The 24,372-nt window shown below is 33.9% G+C and overlaps 1 protein-coding gene across 3 annotated transcripts in view; it reads left to right on the forward strand.

Moving 5' to 3' along the window:
- LYPLAL1 (lysophospholipase like 1) overlaps window positions 1-24,372 on the forward strand; it is a 42,833-nt gene that overhangs the window by 16,490 nt on the left and 1,971 nt on the right. For all 3 annotated transcript variants that reach the window (XM_070501446.1, XM_014849870.3, XM_070501447.1), the window contains one exon: window positions 13,254-13,423. In XM_070501446.1, coding sequence (XP_070357547.1) covers window positions 13,254-13,423 — 170 coding nt within the window. The remainder of the gene's footprint in view (window positions 1-13,253; window positions 13,424-24,372) is intronic.

The raw sequence follows: 24,372 nt of genomic DNA on the forward strand, positions 1-24,372 counted from the left end.
TGTTTGGTGGAATTCTTCTGAGAAGCCATCTGATCCTGGACTTTTGTTTTTGGGGAGGTTTTTGATAACTGTTTTAATCTCTTTACTTGTTATTTGTTTATTCAGATTGTCTGTTTCCTCTTCATTCAGTCTTGGGAGGTTGTAAGAATCTAAGAATTTATCCATTTCTTCTAGATTGTCCATTTTGTTGGAATATAGTTTTTCATAATACTCTCTTACAATCTTTTGTATTTCAGTGGTATCCATTGTAATTTCTCCTCTTTCATTTCTAATTTTATTTATTTGAGCCTTCTCTCTTTTTTTCTTAGTGAGTCTTGCTAAAGGTTTGCCAATTTTGTTTATCTTCTCAAAGAACCAGCTCCCTGTTTCATTGATCCTTTTTACAGTCTTTCTTGTTTCAATTTCATTTATTTCTGCTCTAATTTTTATTATTTCCCTCCTTCTACTGAGTCTGGGCTTTGTTTGTTGTTCTTTTTCTAATTCTGTTAGGTGTAGTTTGAGACTGTTTGTTTGAGCTTTTTCTTGTTTGTTAACATGGGCCTGTATTGCTATAAATTTTCCTAAACATTTTAACTTTTAATATTCAACTTACTTTTCATAGGAACAAAACTCTTTTATACTCCTGTATTTTTTTAAAATAATGTTCAAATTGCTTAGTTGCAATGGAAAAGGAAACTGGCATAAACAAATTTGGAAACAAACTTAGCTGACTCTTGGTAAGCGTAAAAAGCAAAATGCTCAATATGTAGGAGCAAAAGTGTGAAAGTCTGCTAGAGTGAGGGCTCCTCTATCAAGAGCATCATCAGGCATGGAAATAGGCAGCTTTGGTTAATCCTGAGGCAGTTAAGTGGAGTTCAGTTAAGAGGGATCATACTTAGCGTATTTTATTGTAATTAGCTGATTTTTTTCTACCTTGTGCTACACTGATTTCTAGAGCAGTTTATATCATATTGATTTCTATATCCCTGAGTCCTCAGCACAGAACCTGACACATAGAAGACTTTTACTGAATATTGAACAAATATCTTACAGAATTTGTTATAATTTCAAATACTGTGCAAAGAATAAATAACAGTATTTATATATAATACTGGTAATTTTAACTCTGTAATGCTTTCTGCTTATGCAAGTTTTTAAAAAATGTATTTTGTTGTAGTAAATGATATAAGAAATGTAGTTCCTAAGGAGTTGGAGTTGTTTTTTTCTAAGACTTGACCAGTAATAGGATTAATCCAGAATGAGCAGGAGATCAATGAGTTGCAGAATGTAAAACATCATGGACCACTTTTAACTGATGAATCCCAAACTGGGCAGGCCTGTAGCGTCATGAAGCCTATAGCTTTCAACTTGGTTTCCAGACTTCAGAAGGCTGTTTGATAGTATTTTACTAGAATAATCTGGCCTTCATAGTATACTCTGTTGTTTCAAGATCTCTGACTGATGTTCCAAACAGTTTACTGCCTTTAGGCAAGGAGTTTGGGCATAGATTTACTGACCAAGCTTTTGTAGCGTAGTATGTCTTCATTTGGGTAGCACAAAGATGGCTGCCACTTTACGTCTGTTGTGACAGTGTTTCTTGTGCTGCCATTTGAGAGAATCCTGTGCCATCTACCTTATTTGCCATCTTTTAAATAGTATCAGGAGGCACGTGGCAGATAGATGCCTTCCTTAACTCTGAGTTTAATGTGGTTGATACTTGATGAAAGTTAATTTTAACAACCTTTTAAAAAGTAACAGCAAAGTTCCATGCTTTGACATTTTGCTGCACACTTTCTGACATTGTCCAAATTTCTAGTATTTATTCTCTCTCCTGTTTTTTTTTTTTGTCGCCTGTAGACCCTTAAGTTTTTCTCCTCTATAGTATTTCATTGACTTTCTATGTTATTCCTACCAGAGTATACTAAAATATCATCTGGCTTTTTAGATCTTTCCTGGTGCCATCTAATTGGTACACAGGATTAAATGGCCTGCTAATTAAACACAGTTTTGTCCTAGAATGTATTTAGTCTCCCATGATTGAAATGATGCTCACTGTTATGCAACTTTGCCCAAGCTAGATATTTGTGAAAATGAAATGTTTAAGCAGGTCTAGCTTTATTGGCTTTGATACAGAATGCCAAACATATTTCCACAGAGATTATGGCAATATACACCCTTACCAGCAATGTTTGACAGTTCCGTTTGTTTCTCATCCACATGAACAGTTTCTGTCATCATACTTTTTAATTTTAGCCAATCTAGTGTATATGTAGTGGTATCTCATTGGACTTTTAATTTGTATTTCTCTAAATGATGTTGAGTACTGTTTCGTATGTTTATTGGGCATTTGGAAATCCTCAAAAGAAATGCCTTTTCAAATCATTTGCCCTTGTTTTTATTTGGTTGTCTGTCTTTTTCGTATTGAGTTGTTAGAGCTCTATATTTTTTTGGATTTATTTTGTTGTTGTTATTCTTAGATAGATAAATTCAAAGGCTTGTCCCTGTCTGTGGTTTGCATTTTCACTCTCTTAATGACTTTTAATAATCAGAAGTCCTGGTATGTTTCTTTAAAGTAAAATTTACAGTGAAATACAAAAATCTTAAGCATACAGTTTTGCAATTTATTTAAGCAATATGTATGCACCTGTTTAACTAACTTGAATTAAAATAGAGAACATTCCTCACCCCACGAAGTTTTCTTGTGCCTTCTTCCAGTCAATTCCTACTACACATAGGCTGCCATTGTTCTGATTTCTGCCACTATAGCATAGTTTTGCCTATTCTTGAATTTCAGTTAAATGGGTTAATTTAATCTTTTGTGTCTGGCTTCTTTCACTCAACATACTGTTTTAAAGATTCATCTATATATGTTTATTGATAGTTCATTTTAAACATTCTGAGTAGGCATTATGTGCGACTATACCACAGTTTATTTATCCATTCTACTGTTGATGGGCATTTGGATTATTTCCAGTTTTCAGATATAATAAATAATACTGCTATAAATATTCTTTTACCAGTCTTTGTGTGAACATACTTTAATGGATTCTTATCTAGACTCTATTTTATTCCATTAGTTTATTTGTCTAACCTTAGGCCAGTGCACAACTTTTCTGATTACTAGCTTTGTAGGAAATTTTGAAATCGAGTGATGTAAATTCTTTTTAAAAATTATGCCATTCTAGATTCTTTGCATTTACATGTAAATTTTATAATCTGCTTATCAACTTTACAAAACACCTGTTTGGATTTTGATTTGAATTGCATGGAATTTACAGTTCAATTCAGAGAAAGTCGATGTCTTCCAATCCATGCACGTGGTATGTCTCACCATTTAGATCTTTATTCATTTCTTTCAGCCGCAATTTGGAGTTTTCAGTATAGAGATCTTTTGACAAATTTATTCGAAAATATTTTCTGCTTTCTCATGTTATCGTAAATGGAATTTTTAAAATTTTAATTTTCCAATTGTCTGCTGTGAGTACATAGAAATACATTTTACTTTTGTATCTTGTTCTTGCATCCTGCTGTCTTCCTAAATTCACTCATTTTTAGTAGTTATATAGTAGATTCCTTATGACTTTTGTGTAAACAGTCATATTATCTATGAATAAAGGCAGTGTTACTTTTTTCTTTCCAATCTTTATTCCTTTTATTTCATTGTCTTGCCTTGTTGCACATGTTTGAATTTCCATACAGTGTTGAATAGAATCAAGGACTTCTTTCCTGTGTAATCTTAGAGGGGAAGTGTTCAGTATTTCACCATCAAGTATGAAGTTGGTTACAGGTTTTTTCTATGTACCTTTTATTATATTGAGGAAATTTCCTTCTTTGCCTAATTAGCTGAGAGTTTTCTCTGTGAATTGGTTAAATGCCTTTTCTGTATCCTTTGAGATAATCATGTTTTTTATCTTTCATTTTGTTAGCAAAATGTTAACCAACCTTTCATTCCTGGGATAAACCTCACTTGGTCATAATGTATTATTCTTTTTATATAGAGCTGAATTTGATTTGCTAGTGTTCAGTTAAGGAACTTTATGGCTATGTTCATGAAGGATATTGATCTGTAGTTTTCTTTTCTTTAATGTGTTTGCAAAATTTTGTTGTCACTGTTATACCGATCTCTTAAAACGTGTTTGGAAATGTTCCCTTCTCTGTTTTCTGGATTTGTTATTTCTTCCTTCAGTGTTCGATAGAGTTCACTAGTGGAATTATATGGACCTGATGTTTTCTTGTGTGAAGGTTTTGATAATGAATTCAACTTCTTTCATATAATGAGGATATTCAGATTTTCTGATTTTTCGTTTGTCAGTTTTGATCATTTGTGTTTCTCGTGGAAGTTGTATCTTTCTCTAAGTGGTCAAATTTATTGGCATAAAGTTCGTGATATTTTCTTTTATTGCCTTTAGGATTTGCGTTGATATCCTTATTTCATTTCATTATCATATTAATCGTTTGTATCTTTTTTCTTTTCTTCTTGGTTCATCTTTCCAAGGGTTAATTTTATTCATCTTCTCGTAGAACCAACATTGCCTTTGTTATTTTGCTCTCTTATTTGTTTCCTTTTTTATTTATATTTGCTCTTATATTTATTATTTCCTTCCTCCTATTACATTAAAGCTATAAATTTCTCACTAATCACTACTCTAGCTAATTCCCACTAAGTTTCTCTTTTGTATTTTTTGTATTATTTATATTGAAATATTTTCTAATCTCTCCTATAGTCCCATTATTATTTCTGTGTAATAAACCACTCCAAACGACAGTTTTATTATGGTTGTAAGTCTTTGGGTTAGGAATTCAGAAAGGGCTCAGTGGTTATGTCTTGATTCTGTTCTTTGATAACTGGGGCCTCTGCTGGGAAAACTTGAAGGCAGGCAGTGACTTGTGACTCGATTGCTAGGGACTGAAATCATCTGAAAGTTCACTCATATCTGGCAGTTAATGCTAGATATTAGCTGGGATCTTCCTTTAGTCTTATTACTGTTAACACCTACGTGAGTTCTCACCATGTGGTGTCTTGGGCTTCCTGACAGCATGGAGACTGAGTTCCAAGAGTAAGTGTCCTAAAGAGAATCAGAAGGAAGCTGTATTGCCTTTTAAGACCTAGTCTTAGCAGTTACATAATACTGTTTCCTCTCTAGTCAGAAGACTGCTCAGATTCAAGGAGAGAGAACATAGACCCCACTTCTCAATGGAAGTATCAGAGTCACGTTGTAAGACAAGTATGTGGGATGGAAAATATTGTTCTGGAGAAATATGGAAAATCTAGTTCTGTGAGCTTCCTTAACCCATGGGATATTTAGAAATATGTTGTTAATTTCCAGATATTTGGGAATGTTTTAGATATGTTATTCTGTTGATTTCTAATTTCATTCCATTACTGTCAGAGAAAATATTCTGTGCAATTTCAGTCTTTTGATGCTCATTGGCACTTATATTATGGTCTTGCATATGATCTCTCTTGGTGACTGTTCTATCTGCATTTTTGTGTATAGAGTGCTATAAATATCAGTAGTTCAAAGTATTACTCAAATTTTATATTTGCTTAGTCATTCTTTTTCTAAATTTTTCTATTAGGTCCAGAAGAATGGTTATTAAAATTTCCAACTATAATTGTAGATTAGTCCATTTCTCTTTTTAGTTCTGCGTGTGTTTTTAAGTGATGTTATTAGCTGTGCACCTGTGGAGGATTATTGTCTTTCTCATTAATAGCTACTTTTTTCTTATAAAATGTTTACTTTTATCTCTAGTAATACCTTGAAGTGTACTTTGTTTAATAAGAATATTAGTATATATCAGCTTTCCTATGTTTACTGTTTATATAACATATCTTTTTCTATCCTTTTTCTTTCTTTTGATTAGTGTTGCCTAGTATGTCATTTTCCATCTTTTTACTTTTAACTTATCTATATCATTATATTTAAAGTGGTTTTCTTGTGGGCAACATGTATTTGGGCTTTGTTTTTTCTTTAACCACTCTGATAGTCTCTGTCTTTTAAGTGATTTGTTTAGACCATTTGCATTTAATGTAACTATTGATATGTTTGAACTTCAGTCTACTGCTTTTTGTTCCTCTTTTTCCCTTTTCCATCTTCTTTTTGGATTATTTGAATTTTTTTAATATTTCATTTTCATTTATCTATTCTTTTTTTTCTTATTGCTATTAAGGATTACAAGATATATATCAAAACTTCCACCTATTTATTTACCACTTTACGTGAAAATATAGAAACCTTACAACCGTATTAGTTCCTTTATCCTGCTCCCTTTATGTTATACTCGTCATATGTATTTCATCTTACATTGAAAACTATCAAACAAGGTTATAAGTTTTGCTTTCAACAGTCATACATATTTTAAAGAAGTTAAGAGGGGAACAGTAGTTTATTATATTTACCCAGTTGTGGTCTATTACAGCATATTAGTATGTTTTGATTAAATTGTGAATTGCCATTTTGGCTATAAGGTATTCCTTTTCCTCAACCATATTTAATAGATGTTTTTAATCAGCTAAGTTAGGGGCATATTAAATAAAAGTCAGGAATTAGCTTACTGTGTTGATTTAAATGGAAAATATTGCTTCATTTTTTTCATTATGTTAATTTGGACTCTATTTAATTGAAGTGCTCAATAAAGATTTTTATTTCTATGACATACTTTAGTTGTGTTTATAATTAGAGGTTTTCTTGGTTTGGGTTTACTATTAGAATTTCCACTTTAAAAATAATAATTTTTAACAAGTTATTAATAATTTATATGTTGATATAGTTTCTCTTGGTGTTTTCAAAATTCTAAATTTAATAAGATTTGCATAGTGCTTCTACTTTTTGATTCATTATTTTTCTACTTGAAGTGCATGTTTATATTTTTCATTAAACACGTGGTAGGCACTTTTAATTTAGGTGAGGTAAACAACGGATTCAGTTTACTCTATCACTTAGGATTCCTATCTGAAGAACAATATTAAGAGATCTCTCTCCTGATACCAGTAGGTCTGTACCATACATATACTTCACTGATAGGGAACCCTACTAAAATCAGCTATTTTGGAGAAATAGGTTTAAAGTTTTACTTCTTTGGTAAATATTTTAAATAGCACATGTAAATACCTATAAGTATGTCAAAACTTGTTTTCTTAGAAACATGTTCTTTTTTTTAAAAAGCAACAAAAGAAAAATTTGACCATAAGAATCACAATATGGATTTTGTAAGAATTAAAGTCAAAAGATATTCAGAGCAAAATAAAACAATTTTAGATATTCTCATATTTCTAGCTGACGCAAATTATTTCCAAGTGACACAAATGATTATTGACATTCATCATTCAATAATACTTTTTCTTGGCACTAGGGGTATTATTGTGCAAGAGATAAAGTCCCTTCTCTCCAGGAGCTCACATAGAAGTGGAAAATAAAAGAGAAATTAAATATATTCATTTCAAGCAGTGATAAATTCTGTTCAGACAGTTAAATAGGATTGTGGAATAGAGAGAATATGTGTGCGCGTTGTAGGGTGGAGGGGAGGTATACTTTAAATTGTAGGGTCAAAAAAGGCTCCCCTGAGGAAGTGACGTTTGAGCTAAGACCCAAATGATCAAGGGGGAGCCCACCATGTGGAAATATAGCAAAGAGCATTCCAGGTAGAGGTAATATCAAATGCAAAGCACTCCGTCCAATAATGTTCTCTTGGTTGAAGAAAAACAAGAGGGAAATGAGGCTGGAGCTAGTGAATGCTGGGGAAAGTGCTATGAAATGAGAACGAAGAGGAAGACTGGAGCCAGATGATGTTATCTGCAAGGTTATGAGTGACCTTTGGGTTTTATGACATCTAGAGAACACAGATCAAAACAGAACTTGGTATCAAGCTGAATGTCAACTCTTTTTTTTCTTTTTTAATCTTGGACATTTTATTCCTGCTTAATATTTTACCAGTGTGCAATGGTTTGATTGATTGATTGATTGAGGAACCACATAGATAATCTTTGCCAAACATATTTATTTATTGTGGTAATGTCTGAGCTGTTTTATACCAGCTAATAAAGTGATTTATTTGAGGAAGAAGGTGAATGAGTATAACATATGTGCCAGTTTGTTTAGCCGTTTTATAAAACAGTCTTACTTTTATGCTTTATTTAAAGGTTATTTTAACGTCTTAAGAGAATTATGCCTTCTTATGTTTTCTTAACAAAAAAGTAAGTCATTCTTTGTCTCATTAAATTTTCCCAGTTATCTCCTTTGAACAGAATCTTAGTTTTCTTAGAGAATCGAGAGAACAAAGAGCTATTATATTAGTAAAACTTACATTGGGTTCCACCTCCATGGGGCATCTATCTCCGATTAAATAAGGCACTGTCAAAGGCAAAAAGTCATTTTTTTCTATTAATGGCTGAATTCCCAGAATGATTCATATTTTAGCCTATGATATCATCTTTATTTAAGTGTTTAGACAGACAAACAAACACTTAGAGAAATAGCAGAATAAAATGAAAAGGGAAGTAGAAATAATTCAGAAGAGTTAGAGTCTAATTCAAGCTTTAAAGTGAAGGCTGTATATTCACTTTTCATTCAGAAGATCACTGTGACTTTTTAGTGACAAATTGAATACAGTTTGGGATTTCATTTTGTTCAACAGTGACGCTAATACTAGGTGGAAAGCACCTGCTGTCATTTTTAGAGTACTTTGAGAATATTAATCTTGAGAAAGAAATTCTGGGAGGTGGAAGGCTTGAATGCCTTCTGTCTTCTCTCCTCTTCTGCTTCCAATTTATCTACCTCTCCTGAGCCAAGCAGCTTCTGAAGTCAGAAGGCCTACAGGAATGCGGGAGAGCTGGTGCAGGATTTTATCCTCTTGGTACCCTTTGAGAACCTGGAGAACGATGCAGCAGAAGACCTAGATGAGAATCAGAATGAGGCAGATCCTAGGAAGAGCTCTGTCTGCAAAAATCTTCTCTCCTCTCAGGTTTATGTCATAAAACGTTAATTCCCAGACAATAATGCAATATTAGTTAAAATTCTACAAGGATTTTTAAGGAGAATTATTTGAAGTTATTTTATTATTTGGTTAATTTCTTAGATAAATAAAGATGAATGGATGCCTGAGAATAGGCAGGACAAGTCTGAAAAAGAGACTGGTGGTGATGATGGTGAGGAGAGGGGAATACATTGCTCAAGTGCAGGACATGCTCTAACACTCCTGTAATACAATCAATACGATCCTAACACGGGACAGAGAAATAGATCAGTAGAACAAAATAGAACCTTTCTCAGAGTTCTTCACCTAAATCACAGAACACAGAAATGATTTGAGTGAGTGTTTTTTTATTTTCCCAAGGATGGTGTAGAACTGATAGCATTCTAAATGCATTCGAGAGAAGTCCATTCATTGTATGTAGTGTGTATGTTAGGCATTAGGGCTGTCTCTCTTACACAACCTAGGCTGAGAGAGACTAGATAATTCCGAACTATAAAGTTAAGTTTATGGCAAAGATGGAATTTCACCTTCGTGAGAGAAGGTTTTTTTCTTTTGGTAGTAGTACAGATACAATTGACTATCCGTATGGGAGAAAATGACTTTGAACACTTAGTTCACTTCATATGTGAAATAAATTCCAGAAATTTTCAAGATTTAAATGTAGAAATGAAATAAAAAATCTTTAAGAAATCTTGGATTCCATAGGTAAGAATGTATGAATTGGGAAGAGCTTCTTAAATCAGGAGACCCAGAAATTGTTTTTTTTTTTTTTTTTAAAAGACAGATTATATCAAATGTAAAATCTTTTATCTGACTTTAAAAAAAGATACCTTAGGTACACAATGCCAATATATAAAAACAGGTTTAAAAAATAAAGTACAAATGATAGATATTTGTGTCAATAATAGACAAAGTTCTATTCTAAACTAATAGAAAAAATCAAAACCACAATTAAAAACAATAGCAAATGATATGAATAGGTAATTCCATTTCTGTGGAGTTCTAGAATAGACAACGCTAGGCTATCGTGATAAAAATCACTCAGTGGTTGCCTAGGAGTGAATAGGAATTGCTTGCAGAGGCGGGTGATGGAATTTTCCAAAGTAAAGGGAACATTCCGTGCCATTGTAGAGATGGTGCTTGCATTGTCAAAAGTCTTTGAACTATATACTAAAATGTAGACTTTTATATATAAATTATACCTCAGTAAAGTTGATTTTAAAACTATAGTTGATACCCTTAAGTGGTAATATTTTAAAGAATGCTACATCTATTGCTATTAGGGCTGTGGGCAAAAGGGTATTCTCTTACTTGTAGAAAGGTGAATTTTATAGCCTTTCTGGAAGCAACTTTGAAACATCTATTAACATAAAAATTATACCTTTCAGTCCTGTTTCTTGGACTCTATTCCATGGGAATAAAAGTCCCACTATGTAAAAACCTGTATGCAAATATGTTTAAATGCAGCATTGTTCTTAGTGGTTAAAACCTGGGTACCAAACAAATGCCCATCAGTAGGGGAATGGCTGATTAAACTGTGGAATGTCCTTGTTGTAAGATACTATATAGCTGTTTAAAAGGATGAGTTAGAACTATATCAGGTGGAAGGATTTCCATGAGGTATTGTCAGAGGAAAAAAGCATGATGCATGTAGTAGAAGCAAATAGTGCTTTAAAAATTATCCTGTAAAGATGCATGTTTCGATGTAAGTGCAAGAAAAACGTTCAAGGATGTATTACAGATCATAAACGTGATTTACCTAGTGTGAAGGGCAAGATGTGGGGGCCAGTGGGAGAGGAGAGGCACAGTGGTGCAAAAAAATAAATAAGATTTTTATGAAAAAATCAAAACCACACACATATGTATATAATTTCCCATATTTTCAAAATATCATGTATCTTCATAAACTTGGAGAAAATGTTAGCTTTTTGTGTACTGTATTATAGGGATATTCAACATACACATTCAAATTTTAGAAACGTGTTGCAAAGTAATGTTTATGACACGGTTCTATTTTAGTAAATAAAAGAACCTCTGTAGGGGCCCGCCTGGTGGCACAGTGCCACATTCTGCTTCAGTGGCCTGGGGTTTGTCAGTTCGGATCCTGGGTTGGGGACCTACGCACCGCTTGTCAAACCATGCTGTGACAGGCATCCCACATATAAAGTAGAGGAAGATGGGCACAGATGTTAGCTCAGGGCCAGTCTTCCTCAGCAAAAAGAGGAAGATTGGGAGCAGATGTTAGCTCAGGGCTAATCTTCCTCAACCAAAAAAAAAAAAGGAAGAAAAGAACCTCTGTAGATGAGTTCTTGGTTCCAGATTTCTTTCATTTTCTCTGAGAAACTTCAAATATAATCCTCTGGACTTCCAGGCTCCTAAAGTGGATGTCCATTTATTTTAGAGTGGTATGATCAATATAGAAAAATTATAGTGTAGTTCCCTGTTCCCTTCAGTACCAGCCAGTGGTCCCAAAGATTGGATGCTTCCTGAGGGCAGATCTGCGCAGACTGTGTGGTCCTTTCCATACAGTGGATGAGAGAATGAGAATTGATTATTTCTTGCTCTTTGAGTTTGCTGAGGCTCCACTTGGTTCTTCACTGGGGAAGATACAGGAAGCAGTGTCAGGTCTCAGCTGGTGTCTTTCTGCCCTCCATGTTTTTATTCTAGCTGTACTATACATGCTTTTATTTCACTGACTTTGGAGGGTGAGAGTGTACTCTGAGATGGGGCAGCGTAGTGACTGTAGGAGGACTTCTGCATCTGTGGTCATCATTGGTTTAGATTTCTTTCAAGTTATGATAGGTACTTTTGGCACTGGTATTTTATATGGCATTCTTGGATATAACATAAATCCTGTTTTCACCAGCAGTTAAGGAGAAGGTAAGGCTTGCCAAGTGAAAAGTTTCTTTTATGGAACTCTTGTATCCCTCATCTTTGGGGGACGTTTGTTTTCCAGGTTTATCTTATATACCCCCATGTACCTCTTTGTGTTTGCTTACAGGAATATCTAAGATTGGTTTTTGTCCCCTAAATTTACCTTTACTAACATCGGACTGGAACACAGGACCCCTTAACCCCACTGTAGTCCGTTAAAATAGAATATTTGGAATACTTTGAGACACACACACACAGTCTTTAACAGAGTATTCCAGAGTACAAATATACAATGAATAGGTTAAGATTCACTCATACTGTAAACATCCCACCTCATACGTAAATGTAAAGCATCTTCTAAGATCAGTCTTGTTCAACAAGACATCTGGTTTAGAGCATCTTATCACATAAAACATAAATCCAACAAAGCACCCAATTTGAGACCCAAATGATGCAAACAGCGTGGAATATCTGTATGATAAGTGCTTCCAAGGTTATTTGTATCCCATTAAATTCTCTCTTTTCAAGCTTTCTAAGATTTTTTAAAAACTGGTTCCAACTGTTGATTTAAAAAACAAAGCAAAACTGGGGCCGGCCTGGTGGCTTAGCGGTTGGGCTCACGTGCTCCCTTTGGTGGCCCAGGGTCCACTGGTTCAGATCCGAGGCAAGGACCTACACACCACTTATCAAGCCATGCTGTGGCAGGCATCTCACATATAAAGTAGTGGAAGATGGGCACAGATGTTAGCTCAGGGCCAGTCTTCCTCAGTGAAAAGAGGAGGATTGGCAGCGGATGTTGACTGAGCGCTAATCTTCCTCAAAAAGAAAAAAAAGCAAAACCGAACACTCCCATTCTAAGGATGATCTATCTGGATGTGATCAAGAAAGCTGTTAGATTATTAACTCACCTTTCATACTTAAGTGCTGCCAATTTTCAAGGCCTTTTGATGAATCACTTTTTCCACTCTTGAGCTTAAATGAACAAACATTGTTCAGTTAGCTGTGAATACTAAAATATTGATTCTTACGTAAGAGGAAAAAAAAGATAAAAGTAAATCAAAACAGAAATAAAAAAATAGTAGACCTGATTAATGTCATTTACATTGAGAAGAAAAAATATATACACACATAATTTTATCTATAGATAGATATATATATATATACAAAAAAATTTCCACATGTTTTTGGAGATTTTCTAGAGAATTTGTGAATCCTAAAAGATAGATAGGATAAGTAAAGGTGATCAGCTGGCATTAGTAATATTAATGGAATCAGTATAAGTATAGTCAAGTTAATGCAATATGTATGGGGAAGAAATTGAAATTATTCAAAAGACTAATGTTTTAGAAATTAAAACACCCATTTTAATATCATCCCCCTTTCCTTTCTTTGTTGTCTCTTTTTCTTCTTTATTTGGTTTCAAACAGGCCGTATACTCCTTTAGAAGGAAGCATCTCCAACGTGTGGTTTGACAGATATAAAATATCTAATGACTGCCCAGAACACCTTGAGTCGATCAATGGGATGTGTCAGGTGCTTACAGATTTGATTGATGATGAAGTAAAAAGTGGCATCAAGAAGAACAGGATATTAGTAGGTACGTAAAATTTGATTTCAATTTTGTTCACTTTTGTCTAATTCCATACATTGAACTTTACTTGGAATACTACTTAGAAATACTTGTATATCATTCGACGTGTTCCTAGTTTCAAATAAACTTACATATTAAAGGTTTCAAAGATATTAGAATTATAAACAACAGCTCATGAAACTTCATTTTCTTTTTAATAATAACATGGTTTGAGAATGCCACGTTTAATTTTCAGTTAAGAGATTATTCATTTCAGTTTTTAAGACATTTTATTTTAAGTAGCTTAAGTTTTATAGATATGTTTAAACTACTATTGCCGTGAGTAAGATAGAGTGCACAGTTAAAATATAACATCAAATTCATGAAGAGTAAACTCTTCAGAGTTAATATCACAGGAATAGGGTCTTTACAAACTTTTGTTAAACGTGTCTTTAGCATTCTCTGTGACCAAAGGAATATGATGTGCCTTCATAGAAGCTCTTTATTCTCCATAGTACCCTTTGCTTTTTCTGTAATCATCAAATACATAAACTATTAAAATCTCCGTTTCTATAATACATACAAAAATTAGATTGGCTGTGTAGAATGTGGATGGTGCAAGACATATTTTAGTGAAGGAGTTTTATTTTCAAATATAACTAATTTATAATGAGTTGCAGTTGATGAAATCATAAAGCAAATTAAATATCTCTGTCATGTTCTAAATAACATTAAAATGCACATTGAAGTCCTGTATATACAGGATTTGGGTAAGTTAATAAACTTCCTTTGTGTCTGTTGAAGCACTGGACTATTCATTGAATTCAGAGGCAACATGGTATAATGAATAGAATCCACTCTTTTCCACCTGCCTTCAACTTCCACTTTTGTTAGTTAAAAGCGGTGTGCCCTCCAGCCCAGTCATGGCACCTTTCTGGGCCTCTGATTCCTCATCTACGTTTAACTCTGTATTTCTACATTTCTATGAGTCTGTGTTTAACATCGAGTTTAACTCTAACAGAGGTAAATGTGAAACATCACAGGAGTACTTGGGAGAGCGCGGGGAAGGGCGCCCAACTCAGTCTAGGGAATTAGAAAACAGGTACAAGATAGAGTTCAAAAGGTGCGAATGTACTACAGAGTCCGTCATTGTCATTTTGAAAATATTTTCTAAGTTCCTACTGTGTGCCAGGAAATATGTTAGCTGCTCAAAGAGACACACGGATAAATAAAACAGGATCTGTCTCACAATTACTGACAACCTGGAAGAGCCCATGAGGTGCGTATGATGAGAACTGTAGTGCCAACAAGCCTGTGAAGAGTGCCCTAAAGCAATGTAACTGATAGCTCTTCAAAGAGAATGATCATGTATATTTATTATGATTTTCCGGGACCCATCACAGTTTCTGGCACAGAGCAGATGCTTAGGAAATTTATAATGAATAGCATGACCTGATCAGCGGATTGATGATTTAAGTTATTAGTACCACAGGAATTCAGACAAAGAAGAGATGGTATATATTTGAGGCTATTAGAGAAGAGTTTAATAGGAAGGTAGCAGTGGCATTTGAGATTTTGAGATGTACAAATAAAATTTTAATTAGTGTAGTTTGAAGGTCAAGGCATAGAGAATGATATGAACAGTATATAGAAGTAGAAAAAGTAACGCTTGCTGTTTCTTTGTGGACATGAGATGGCTGTAGAAGAAAGTTTGTTGTCTGAATGGAAAATGTCTTGTTGGCTGATAGCTGGGCTAAGAGACTGAAGAGCATAATGACAGAGTGACGAAAATGAGCTCAAATCTAAAGTCTAACCACTGCCTACCTAGCGGGTTCACCACTGAATTACCTGTGCTGAATTTCTGCTACTTCATTTGTAGAGTTGTACTGATAAGACAGGACCTATTTTCCTAGGAGACGATGTTTGTAAAATCCTTGGCTCATTCTAGGCTCTCAAAAAATTCTGGTTCCTCTTTAATCCTTTATTCTATAGATAATTGGTGAGGGATGACAAAAGAAGGTCTTTGAGTCATATAGTTAATAAAACTGTGCTTTAGGAAAATTAATCTGGCAGAAGGGGTGAGTGAAGAGATGCAGTTGGGTGTGGGAAAACCAGTTACTGAATTTATCGTTATAAGGTAGTGAGATCCTGAAGAAATGTGATGACGGTGGATAAAAAAAAGATTAGGATAAGAAATTGCTTTACAATAGAATTACAAAATCTTCATACATAAAAAAAGTAGAAACTGTTGTAATGAGACTCTTTATGTACAGGTGTTAGAGAGTTTATCACATTGAATTGTAGCTGCCATCTGCACCTCCCCCTCCCTCCCTACTTCTCGCCCTCCTCCAGATCCACCGTTACTTCCTCTTATTCATCTTTGAAAAGAAACGAGATTGCTGTGAGGTCAGACAGCTAATACGAATTTTGAATCCAGGTTTACTTCCTTTCAAAGCCCATAATTCTTCTATTTAACTGAACTTTTTTAAGACTCTTAATACATATTGTTAAATTCCTTTCATGAAAAAATTGTACCAGTTGATACCTCTACCACCTATATTAGAATGTCCATCTTTTACGCTCTCACTGAATAATATTGTCTTGAAAAATCTTTGCTAAAAATGAGTAAACAAAAAGTGGTAATTAATTTGCACTTAATTTATTTTCCTTTTAATTCTGTTTGTTATATTTTGACACAGAAAACGTTTTTTAGTTGTCTGTTAATCTTTTCTTTTACGATTTTTCTTCAAATAATGTCCTAGTTTAAGAGTGTTTCTCTAGAACTTGGATAAATTTTCAAATAGATTTTCTACTGATTTTTCTATAATTTGATTTATTTTTTTTACATTTAATTCTTTGATTCATCTGGAATTTATTTTGGTTTCTTTATACCATATCATGGAAGGCTTTAATTATTTTCTAAAGTGCCAAGAGAACCTTGTTAAAGGGTAGTCTTATTTATAATGCAATCAGTAATATGGTCAATATTTTATCAAAGCTCCATTGAATTTATAACAACAGAATTTCTTTTGAGAAGGTTTATAGACTATTATATTATAAAATTCTTGAAATTTATTAAAGTCATATTAAAATATTGTATATAATATTTACATATAGGAAAATAAAAATTGAGAAAGAAAAAAATTATTTTTTTAGAATTTGTGAGATGAGCTAATTAACTTCTATAAATGTAGATTTCTGTAAATTAACTTCTGTAAAGCTAATTAACTTGTATAAATCTTAAGAAAGGAAAGAGACCACAAAAGTACAGATCCAAGGTCCTTATTATATGTATTGTTAGTTATTTAAGTAGTCAAGTGAACATAAATCTTCAATAATAGTTCTGTAAAGTTAAACGTGTGCCCCAAAATACACATGATTCTTGACCTCTTATACTATGACAAAAGGTTAGTTGTATTACCTCCTTTTTTGTATTCTGGATTCTTTACATAGGTTAGCTCTTGATACATAGAGGAAATAGCATTCTAGTCCTACAGGGATTTTTTTGTTGTTATTTTTTTGTCTTATTGATCTACCTGAACCTGTCATTTATGTGAAAATGTGGCATGAAAAGCAGTATCATCGCTGTGTTAGAGTATTTGTACGTGCATCCTCTGAGTTATGAGTATCATAATTACAGATGCGCTGATGCAGCTGGCAGTGTTATCGCGTAGTTGAGAGCTTGGGCTCTGGACTCGCGCTGCAGGTTTCCAGTCCTAGATTCACCACTTTGTAGGCATGGAGTCTCCTTAACCCCTGTGCTCGGATGATCACAGTGCCTGTCTTACAGAGTTGTGATATCGAGTTAGTCAAGTCATGTGAAATACTTAGAAATGCGTCTGGCATGCACTGTTGAAAAAGCCGTCTTACTGTTGTTAAATACTCTTTATACCACCCACCCCGCCATCATTCCAGAGAGCAGAAAGGCCATACCGGACCAATGCCGCCCCTCGGGGACCCGTAGGTAGCTCAGTGTTTCTTCCCTGCCAGCTGTTTTTGTTTTTGTTAGTGGTGACATACTGTGTTTCCCTCTTTCTTTGTCATTCTTCATAGATTATTAAACAGAAGCTACTGCTTAGTACTTTTCTGCTGGTTTTTATGCTGTTGTACAGTGTCTGTGATAGTCCATTTAAGTTAAGGAAAATGTAAGTGCTATTCATAATGTTTTAATAAAGAAGAGATTCAGTGGGAACTCAAAGAAAAAGGCATTTGAGATTCTGAAAAATTTTTATTAAACACACACCATAGTGAAGTTAGGTTATTTTAAAAAAATTGTAAGAGGAAAAACTAGAAAATTGCAAGATTGAAAAAGGAAAAATGGAGACAGTAGGTATAAAAATTGTTATCCTTATTGATTTTAATATGTGATAACATTTCTGATTTAATATCACACAGTATGTGCTCATGGAACCCTTGTCTCTGAGATTATAATTAGCACCAGTGTAGCTTTCTCTATGTTTGACTGTGCTCTATATTTGAGTAGGTAGGAACCCATTCTTTTTCTGTGGTTTTATTTTGATTTGTGATATTTTATTATATTAAACTTAGTTTTAAAAACTATTCTTTTTATAATGTATGATATCCAGCCTTTTCTGGCTAGTCTGCTTAGCCTCGTCAGCTCAAAAATGGGACTTCTCATGCTAAATTCAACCTCAAAATTGTTAATAAAAATTTTAACTCCTGGAGCGCCCTACAAAACTGTCAAAAATTTTGCAGCCTAATGAGGGAGCTACAGACAGAAAGTGTTCTAATACAATGCAGCTATTATTGTAAAAGTATGCACAAGGCATAGTACATGCAGTGAGGAAAGAAGTCAACCTTTTGGGGAATTAGGAACTGCTTCTTGGAAGAGAGGACTCCAACTAGGTTTTGCAGAACAAGTGAGAATATGACTGGTGAACAAGTAGGGAAATACATTCGTGAAAGAAAGCAAGAGGCAGATGAGAATCTGTCAGGATACCCTGGTTTAGTACGCACTCCAACCCCTAGGATTATTGAACCATGTTCAGAATGACGCGAGCAAATGTGCCTTTTGGAAGGATGATGCTGACTATTCCATGGAGGGCTGGCCAGTCTGAAGGCCAGGAGAAGGGCAAGATGACAAAGGCAGTAGATCCAGGAGGACGACCGAGGACTAACACACTGTTTCATGATCTGGGGAACGCAAGGATGAGTAAGATTGTGGTTGACTGCAGATGCGTCAGCTATGAAAACAAATTGTTTTCTAGTTTTCATCACTGGAAATACATTGCTTTCTTATTGGAACAAATAAATCAACTTTGAGTACATAGGAAGAACTGGGCGAAAGATTCACTACGTGTCTCAGTGTTAGATATCTAGGAGGTAGGTGTTCAGCGAAAGTGTGTTCTTGGAGACATTTGTGAATCCTCACTCTGTATTAAGAAAATCAGACATAAGAAAGTTTACTTATTTAATTTTATATATTTTACCACATGCGACTCTACAGAGAGTATGATAAAAGTTAGGGGAAACACAGTCAATAATTGTGACTTTTAAATTAATTCTGAATGTTGGCAGTATAGTTATTAATATAACCTAGGTTCAAATCCTGTGTTCTGATAAAATTAATAATATCAGATTATTCTGTCTTCTTCTGGTTTTATTGACATGTAGAGAGTGTCCAGTGTGCAGAACATAAGCATATTTCATAGTACATTCTACCTCTCTGTTAATGTCTATCTTGAAAGTCTTCATTTCCTTCTAGTGTGTTTCTGTATAATGTGAGAAATCAAAATGGAGAAAGGTGTATCATTTTTCCTGTGTGCACTGTTGTGCTTAAAAAGTATATATGGTAGTAATACTACTAAAATAGTTGGTATTTATATTACTCTCGACAGTTTTTAAAATGCCATTATACATCATAATGTTTTATGTTTAGCTGGTGTTTAAATTATGCAGGTTGTTTTCATATACAGTATCTCTCTTGAGACTTGTAATAGTTAAAATAGGATATTTTTACATTTCAGATATGGAGAAACTAAAATTCAAGGAGATTACTGGCTAATGTAAAATAGAGTTGAGACTAGAACCCAGATCCATTGAGTTGGTCAAGAACTTTGTACCAGGGCGAGATTCCTTTTTTGGCCACTAGGTGGTGATAATTTGTTGTTAAGAGAAAATTGGTATATTTTAGGTTTAACTTTGATTTAGGATGTATAGAACCTGACAAATGATATGATCAGATTGTAAGAATTTTGATGATAAGAGCATACTATCAGAGTTTTTAAGCAAGGAGAAACAAGTGCTTCTGGAATTGTACCTGAGTAATTTATGTGGATGCTCTAAATACCCATGATGTGGGAAAGGATTTAGGGAATTATGGTCTATTAATGCAATTGAATATTATGTAACCACTAAATACTTTGTATACATATGGAAGGTACTTAGTAAGTATGTGTTGAATGAATAAAAAAATAATTATGGAGTTTCGTAATTCTGTAGAAAGAATTTCAAATCAGTTTTACATGAAAGAGAAAGTAAGGTATAAATTGTACATATAGAGTATTTAACTGTTAAAATGAATTTTAAAAAACGTCAAAATTGTACGTGGTAGTGAGATTTTGGATGACTCATTTTCTTTATTTCTGTCTGGTGGAAACACTTTGCACAGTGAGTATATATCAATACATTAATTTTATAATAAGATTTAAAATAAAAATAAAGGGATAGTTGGAATTACCAGGTGAAGCCCAGCACCAAAATTTCCAGGCTCCCTTGTCCTGATCTTATTCAAGTGTCTTCTGAAGCTCTTTCATGGAGCTAAAACTTGAGAATGATAGCATTCTGCTACTTTGTTTTAACATATATATGTCTTAATTAAACGTTATGTTTCTTCAACAACAATTACTAAAATTTAACAGGCCTGGGACTGCTATTCTAGCAGCTTTTCACAGAAGATGATAAATATTTTGTTTATCCTATGAATTTTGTAGGAGAGAAAATATGCAAATGAATATACCATAGATAATCAAATCTTTTGAGACTTTATCACAGTTCAATCTGAAGAATAATTCTAATATATAAATTAAATGGAAGAATTGTTGAAATTTGGAGGGAGGGTGGATTTTATTACATTTTAAAAATTCTAGTGAATTGGTGGTAAACTTGAATCATAAGTGTTTTTTCCTCTGGATTTTGTTTTCGGGTAGATTAGCTTAGTTTTCCCAGTGTAGTTTTTTATACATTGTTTCTGTTTTATTTTATTTAAAGAGTTCATAAAAACTGGGTTTATTATTTTTTAACATGTTTTATTCAGCTTATTAATCTTAAATGTATGTTGAAATGTTAACTCTTGACATTTTAATACTTTGCCTGCAACTATAAATATACATTATAACCATTACCTACAATGAGTTTACTATTTGGTATTTACTTACTGAGCAGTATATTTTATATGGCATTTTAGACATTTAGATGGAAATTGAATTCAAATAACTAGTCCTTTGTTTTACATTTTCTTCTATTAGAAAAAAATACACAAAGTCTCTTTCATAGTAGTGTCTGATGCTAAAGGTGGTTGTATTCTCAAAGATGGCTGGTGAGAAATTGCAAGTCTCCTCACAAGGTGATAAATGGGTAAGGGACTGAGATTAAATCTTTAAATAATAAGATTTCAATGAGTACATTTTTCTTTGTTGTCAGTTATGAAAATTGAACATGAAATTAAATGTCTACAGGATGCATCTATGTTTGTTCATAATGACATTTTTTATGTGGGAAAATATTTTCTTTCTTAGTTTTTTGTTGTTGTTTCTGTTCTGGTCCCATCATGGGGGCTCTGAAACCATATAAAGTGATTGGCTACTCTAGCCAATAAAAAGGAAGTGATGGAGGGGGAAATTTTATGTGTAAAATTTTCTCAATAAGTATGCTTTTAAAATCATTTTTAAAATATGTTTTTGCTTACTAATCTATTTTTGTTCACATTTTATCTTGTGATGTGATTTTTAAAAAGTCTTTATAACATTAAAAGATCACTTTTAATGATCTTAGCCTCAACATTATCTTTTTCTGAAATATTAATTTTCTTTTCACCCCATTTATGAATTTTGAAGCTTTTTTCAGTCATTGGTACAGTTTAGATTATCTAGAACTTCGTTGTCCAGGATGATAGTCCCTAGCTACATGTGACTATTTAAATTTAAACTAGTTAAAATTAAATAAAATTAAACATTTGGTTTTTCAGTCACACTAGTTACGTTTAATATGTCCCATAGGTACATTTGGCAAAAATATAATTTAAGCCCTTCAATTTTTCCATAAAATAAAAACTTTGTTCCTGCAGCCTAGATTTCTTTTAAATCATATTTTCACTTTCTGTTCTTACCGTTTATATGCAATTTTGAATTGTCTGCCTTGCAGCTACTGATATTTTTCTAAGGATGTGATTCTCATACATTTGATTTATGGGTATAAGAGCTTTTAAGATTTCGACATATGCTCTGAGATTGTGTTAGTGGCTCTGGGGCTGAGTCTAGGAATCTTTATTTTTAAGGAGCCAGAGTTAGGAATCCTTGACCTGGGAAACACTAACCATTCCCTCCTACATTTTCTAAACTTTTGTATCATGTCAGATCACCAAAAAGCTACATGATGACATAAATTTGTCTCCTTGCAGAAACAACCTCATAGAACTACAACTGACATCCGTTCACTTATTCAATAAATATTTATTAAGCACCTACCATGTGCCAGGCACTGTTCTGAGTGTAGGTAGGGTACCTCATGAATACAACAGATAAAAACCCCTGCTGTCTTGAACCTGATAGTCTAGTGAATGTGAAGCCTCCGTGACCCAGAAAAGAGTCAGTAGCAGAAGTGGCTGTATGTAAAATGTCTGATTTTGAGTTCTGATTTTGAGTTTTATGTGTAATAAGGATCTACTTGATAAATTCCACCCAGGAATTCAATGCTAGGAAAAGTTTCTAGTCCCATTTGGTATGATTCCTTCTGTGAAAGGATACTGCCTTGCTACGGAGAAGCAATCCAATGTCCAGTTGCACCCTAATTACTGCTGCCCCCATATTATAGACTGTGCCTCTCTTTCTCTTTCTCCCAACCCCATCTCTCCCTCCCTCGCATTTTCCCCTCATTTTAGAGATGTAGTTTTATTGTTAACGATGTATTTTATTATAAGCAAGCTTGAATTCATTTTGTAAGTAAATGGGAAAAGGAGGGGAGATAGGAGGTGGTGAAGGAAGTAAGCATTTGCTAAGGTGGACTCTATGAACTTTAAGGAAAGCTAAGATCGTTTTCTGAGAGAGATGGAATCTTACTCCTAAACTGAAAGTAGACTTCTGTATTTACAGTAACTCTGTAAACTTTGAACGTCCTTCCTGGTTTGACTTTTATGAGTGATTATTAAGCATTTTTATAATAGACTTAAAAATTTGGTGGAAACCTTAGAGATCATCTGGTCCAGCTATCTAGTTTTACTGGAAATGGAATCATGGATTTTAAATAGTTTACCCAAAGATATTCAGCTAGCATGTGACTGGCAGGATTAGAACTCAGTTTCCCTTATTTTCAGCCTGGTCCTCTTTCCACTGGACTTTAAATTAGAAAATGTTTTGTGTGTCTTTAAATAGGACAAATCTAAGAGACGTTTGTAAATGTTTTATTACTTTCATCCTATAATATATGGTTTCTAAAAATTCAATTAAACAAACTTCTATCAAGTTGTCACTGTGTGCCAGGGACTGTGCTCACCCGTGGGCATGTGAAATGGTGAAGCCAGCTCGTCAGCCTGTGTGTACCAAGTGGGTGGAGCCATTGCTTAGCTCATCATAAGCTCTCAGTCAAAATGTGATGATTGAAGAAAGAACTGTTCCTTACCCTTAAGGATTTCAAAATCTAGAGGACTAATTTATAGTCAATAAATTAAAACTTGATAAGAATTGTATTTCAAAATGTGTTTGCTTCATAACTCACATAATGTATTACATAGAGAAACTTGAGGAGCCAAGTCAAGTCTCTAATTAGAATTGTGGCAAAAGCTTAGAGTTCAACAAACTTAGAGTCCCAATAAGCTTAGAGTTCTGTCTGCATACTTACAATGAATGTTTACCAGAAATACAAATCTCCTCTATAGGAAGATCTTATATCCAAATGGGGCATGTCAAAAATTTATTAATGCACAAATTCACAGATCGTGTAACCCAGTAGCTTTTAACCGTTTTGGGGAATCTGATGCACGTGTGCAAATTTTGCATACACTTTTAAGATGTTTATGCTCTCCCTCTGCCGCCAACTCATTCATGAACCTCTAATTAGATGTATCTGCATCTGGGGATGGGGTGGAGGTTATTTTGAAACAGCCCTTTGAGTGGTTCTCGTTTATGGTGAGCTCCTGCTACTGAGGAGACCCTGTTATTTCTTTCTGGTATGTTGAAAACCACAGATGTAATATTTATCATACACTGTAATTATTTACATATTATGCCCTTTGTAAAACTCAAAAACTTCCCAAGGCTAGTCCTCTTGACTCATACATTTGTATGTACCTTAAACTCCGTTGCAAGCAATCTGGGTTCCAAAAGTCCTAGCTCTATAGCTAAAATTCGGGATGCAGCCTTAAGCAGGTCACCTAATCTCCTTGGGCCTCAGTTCCCTTCATCTATGAAAGGAGATTGTGATAAATTCAAATTTATGTTGTCTAAGGGTTCAGCTGTACCCTTTGTTAAGTGTAATAAAGCAGGAGGCTGGAAATTAGGAGATCTGAATTCTACGGCAAAGTAGATTTTTGTATTTTTACAAGTGTGTGGTATGTGATTTACTTTCTATATTTACTTCTTTTGAAATATAAATGAGAAGTCTTTTACTCCTCACTTAAGCTGGAGAATATCAGACCACGTCTCATTATGTACCTGTCTCCATATTCTGAAATCTGTTTCCGCCATGAACAGAAGGGTCCATGTATTTTAGTATATGTGCTGTCAAAGGGAGCACGGGGTCCA

The sequence above is a fragment of the Equus asinus genome, chromosome 30 (assembly GCF_041296235.1).
Source record: "Equus asinus isolate D_3611 breed Donkey chromosome 30, EquAss-T2T_v2, whole genome shotgun sequence".
In the NCBI taxonomy this organism is placed as follows: domain Eukaryota; kingdom Metazoa; phylum Chordata; class Mammalia; order Perissodactyla; family Equidae; genus Equus; species Equus asinus.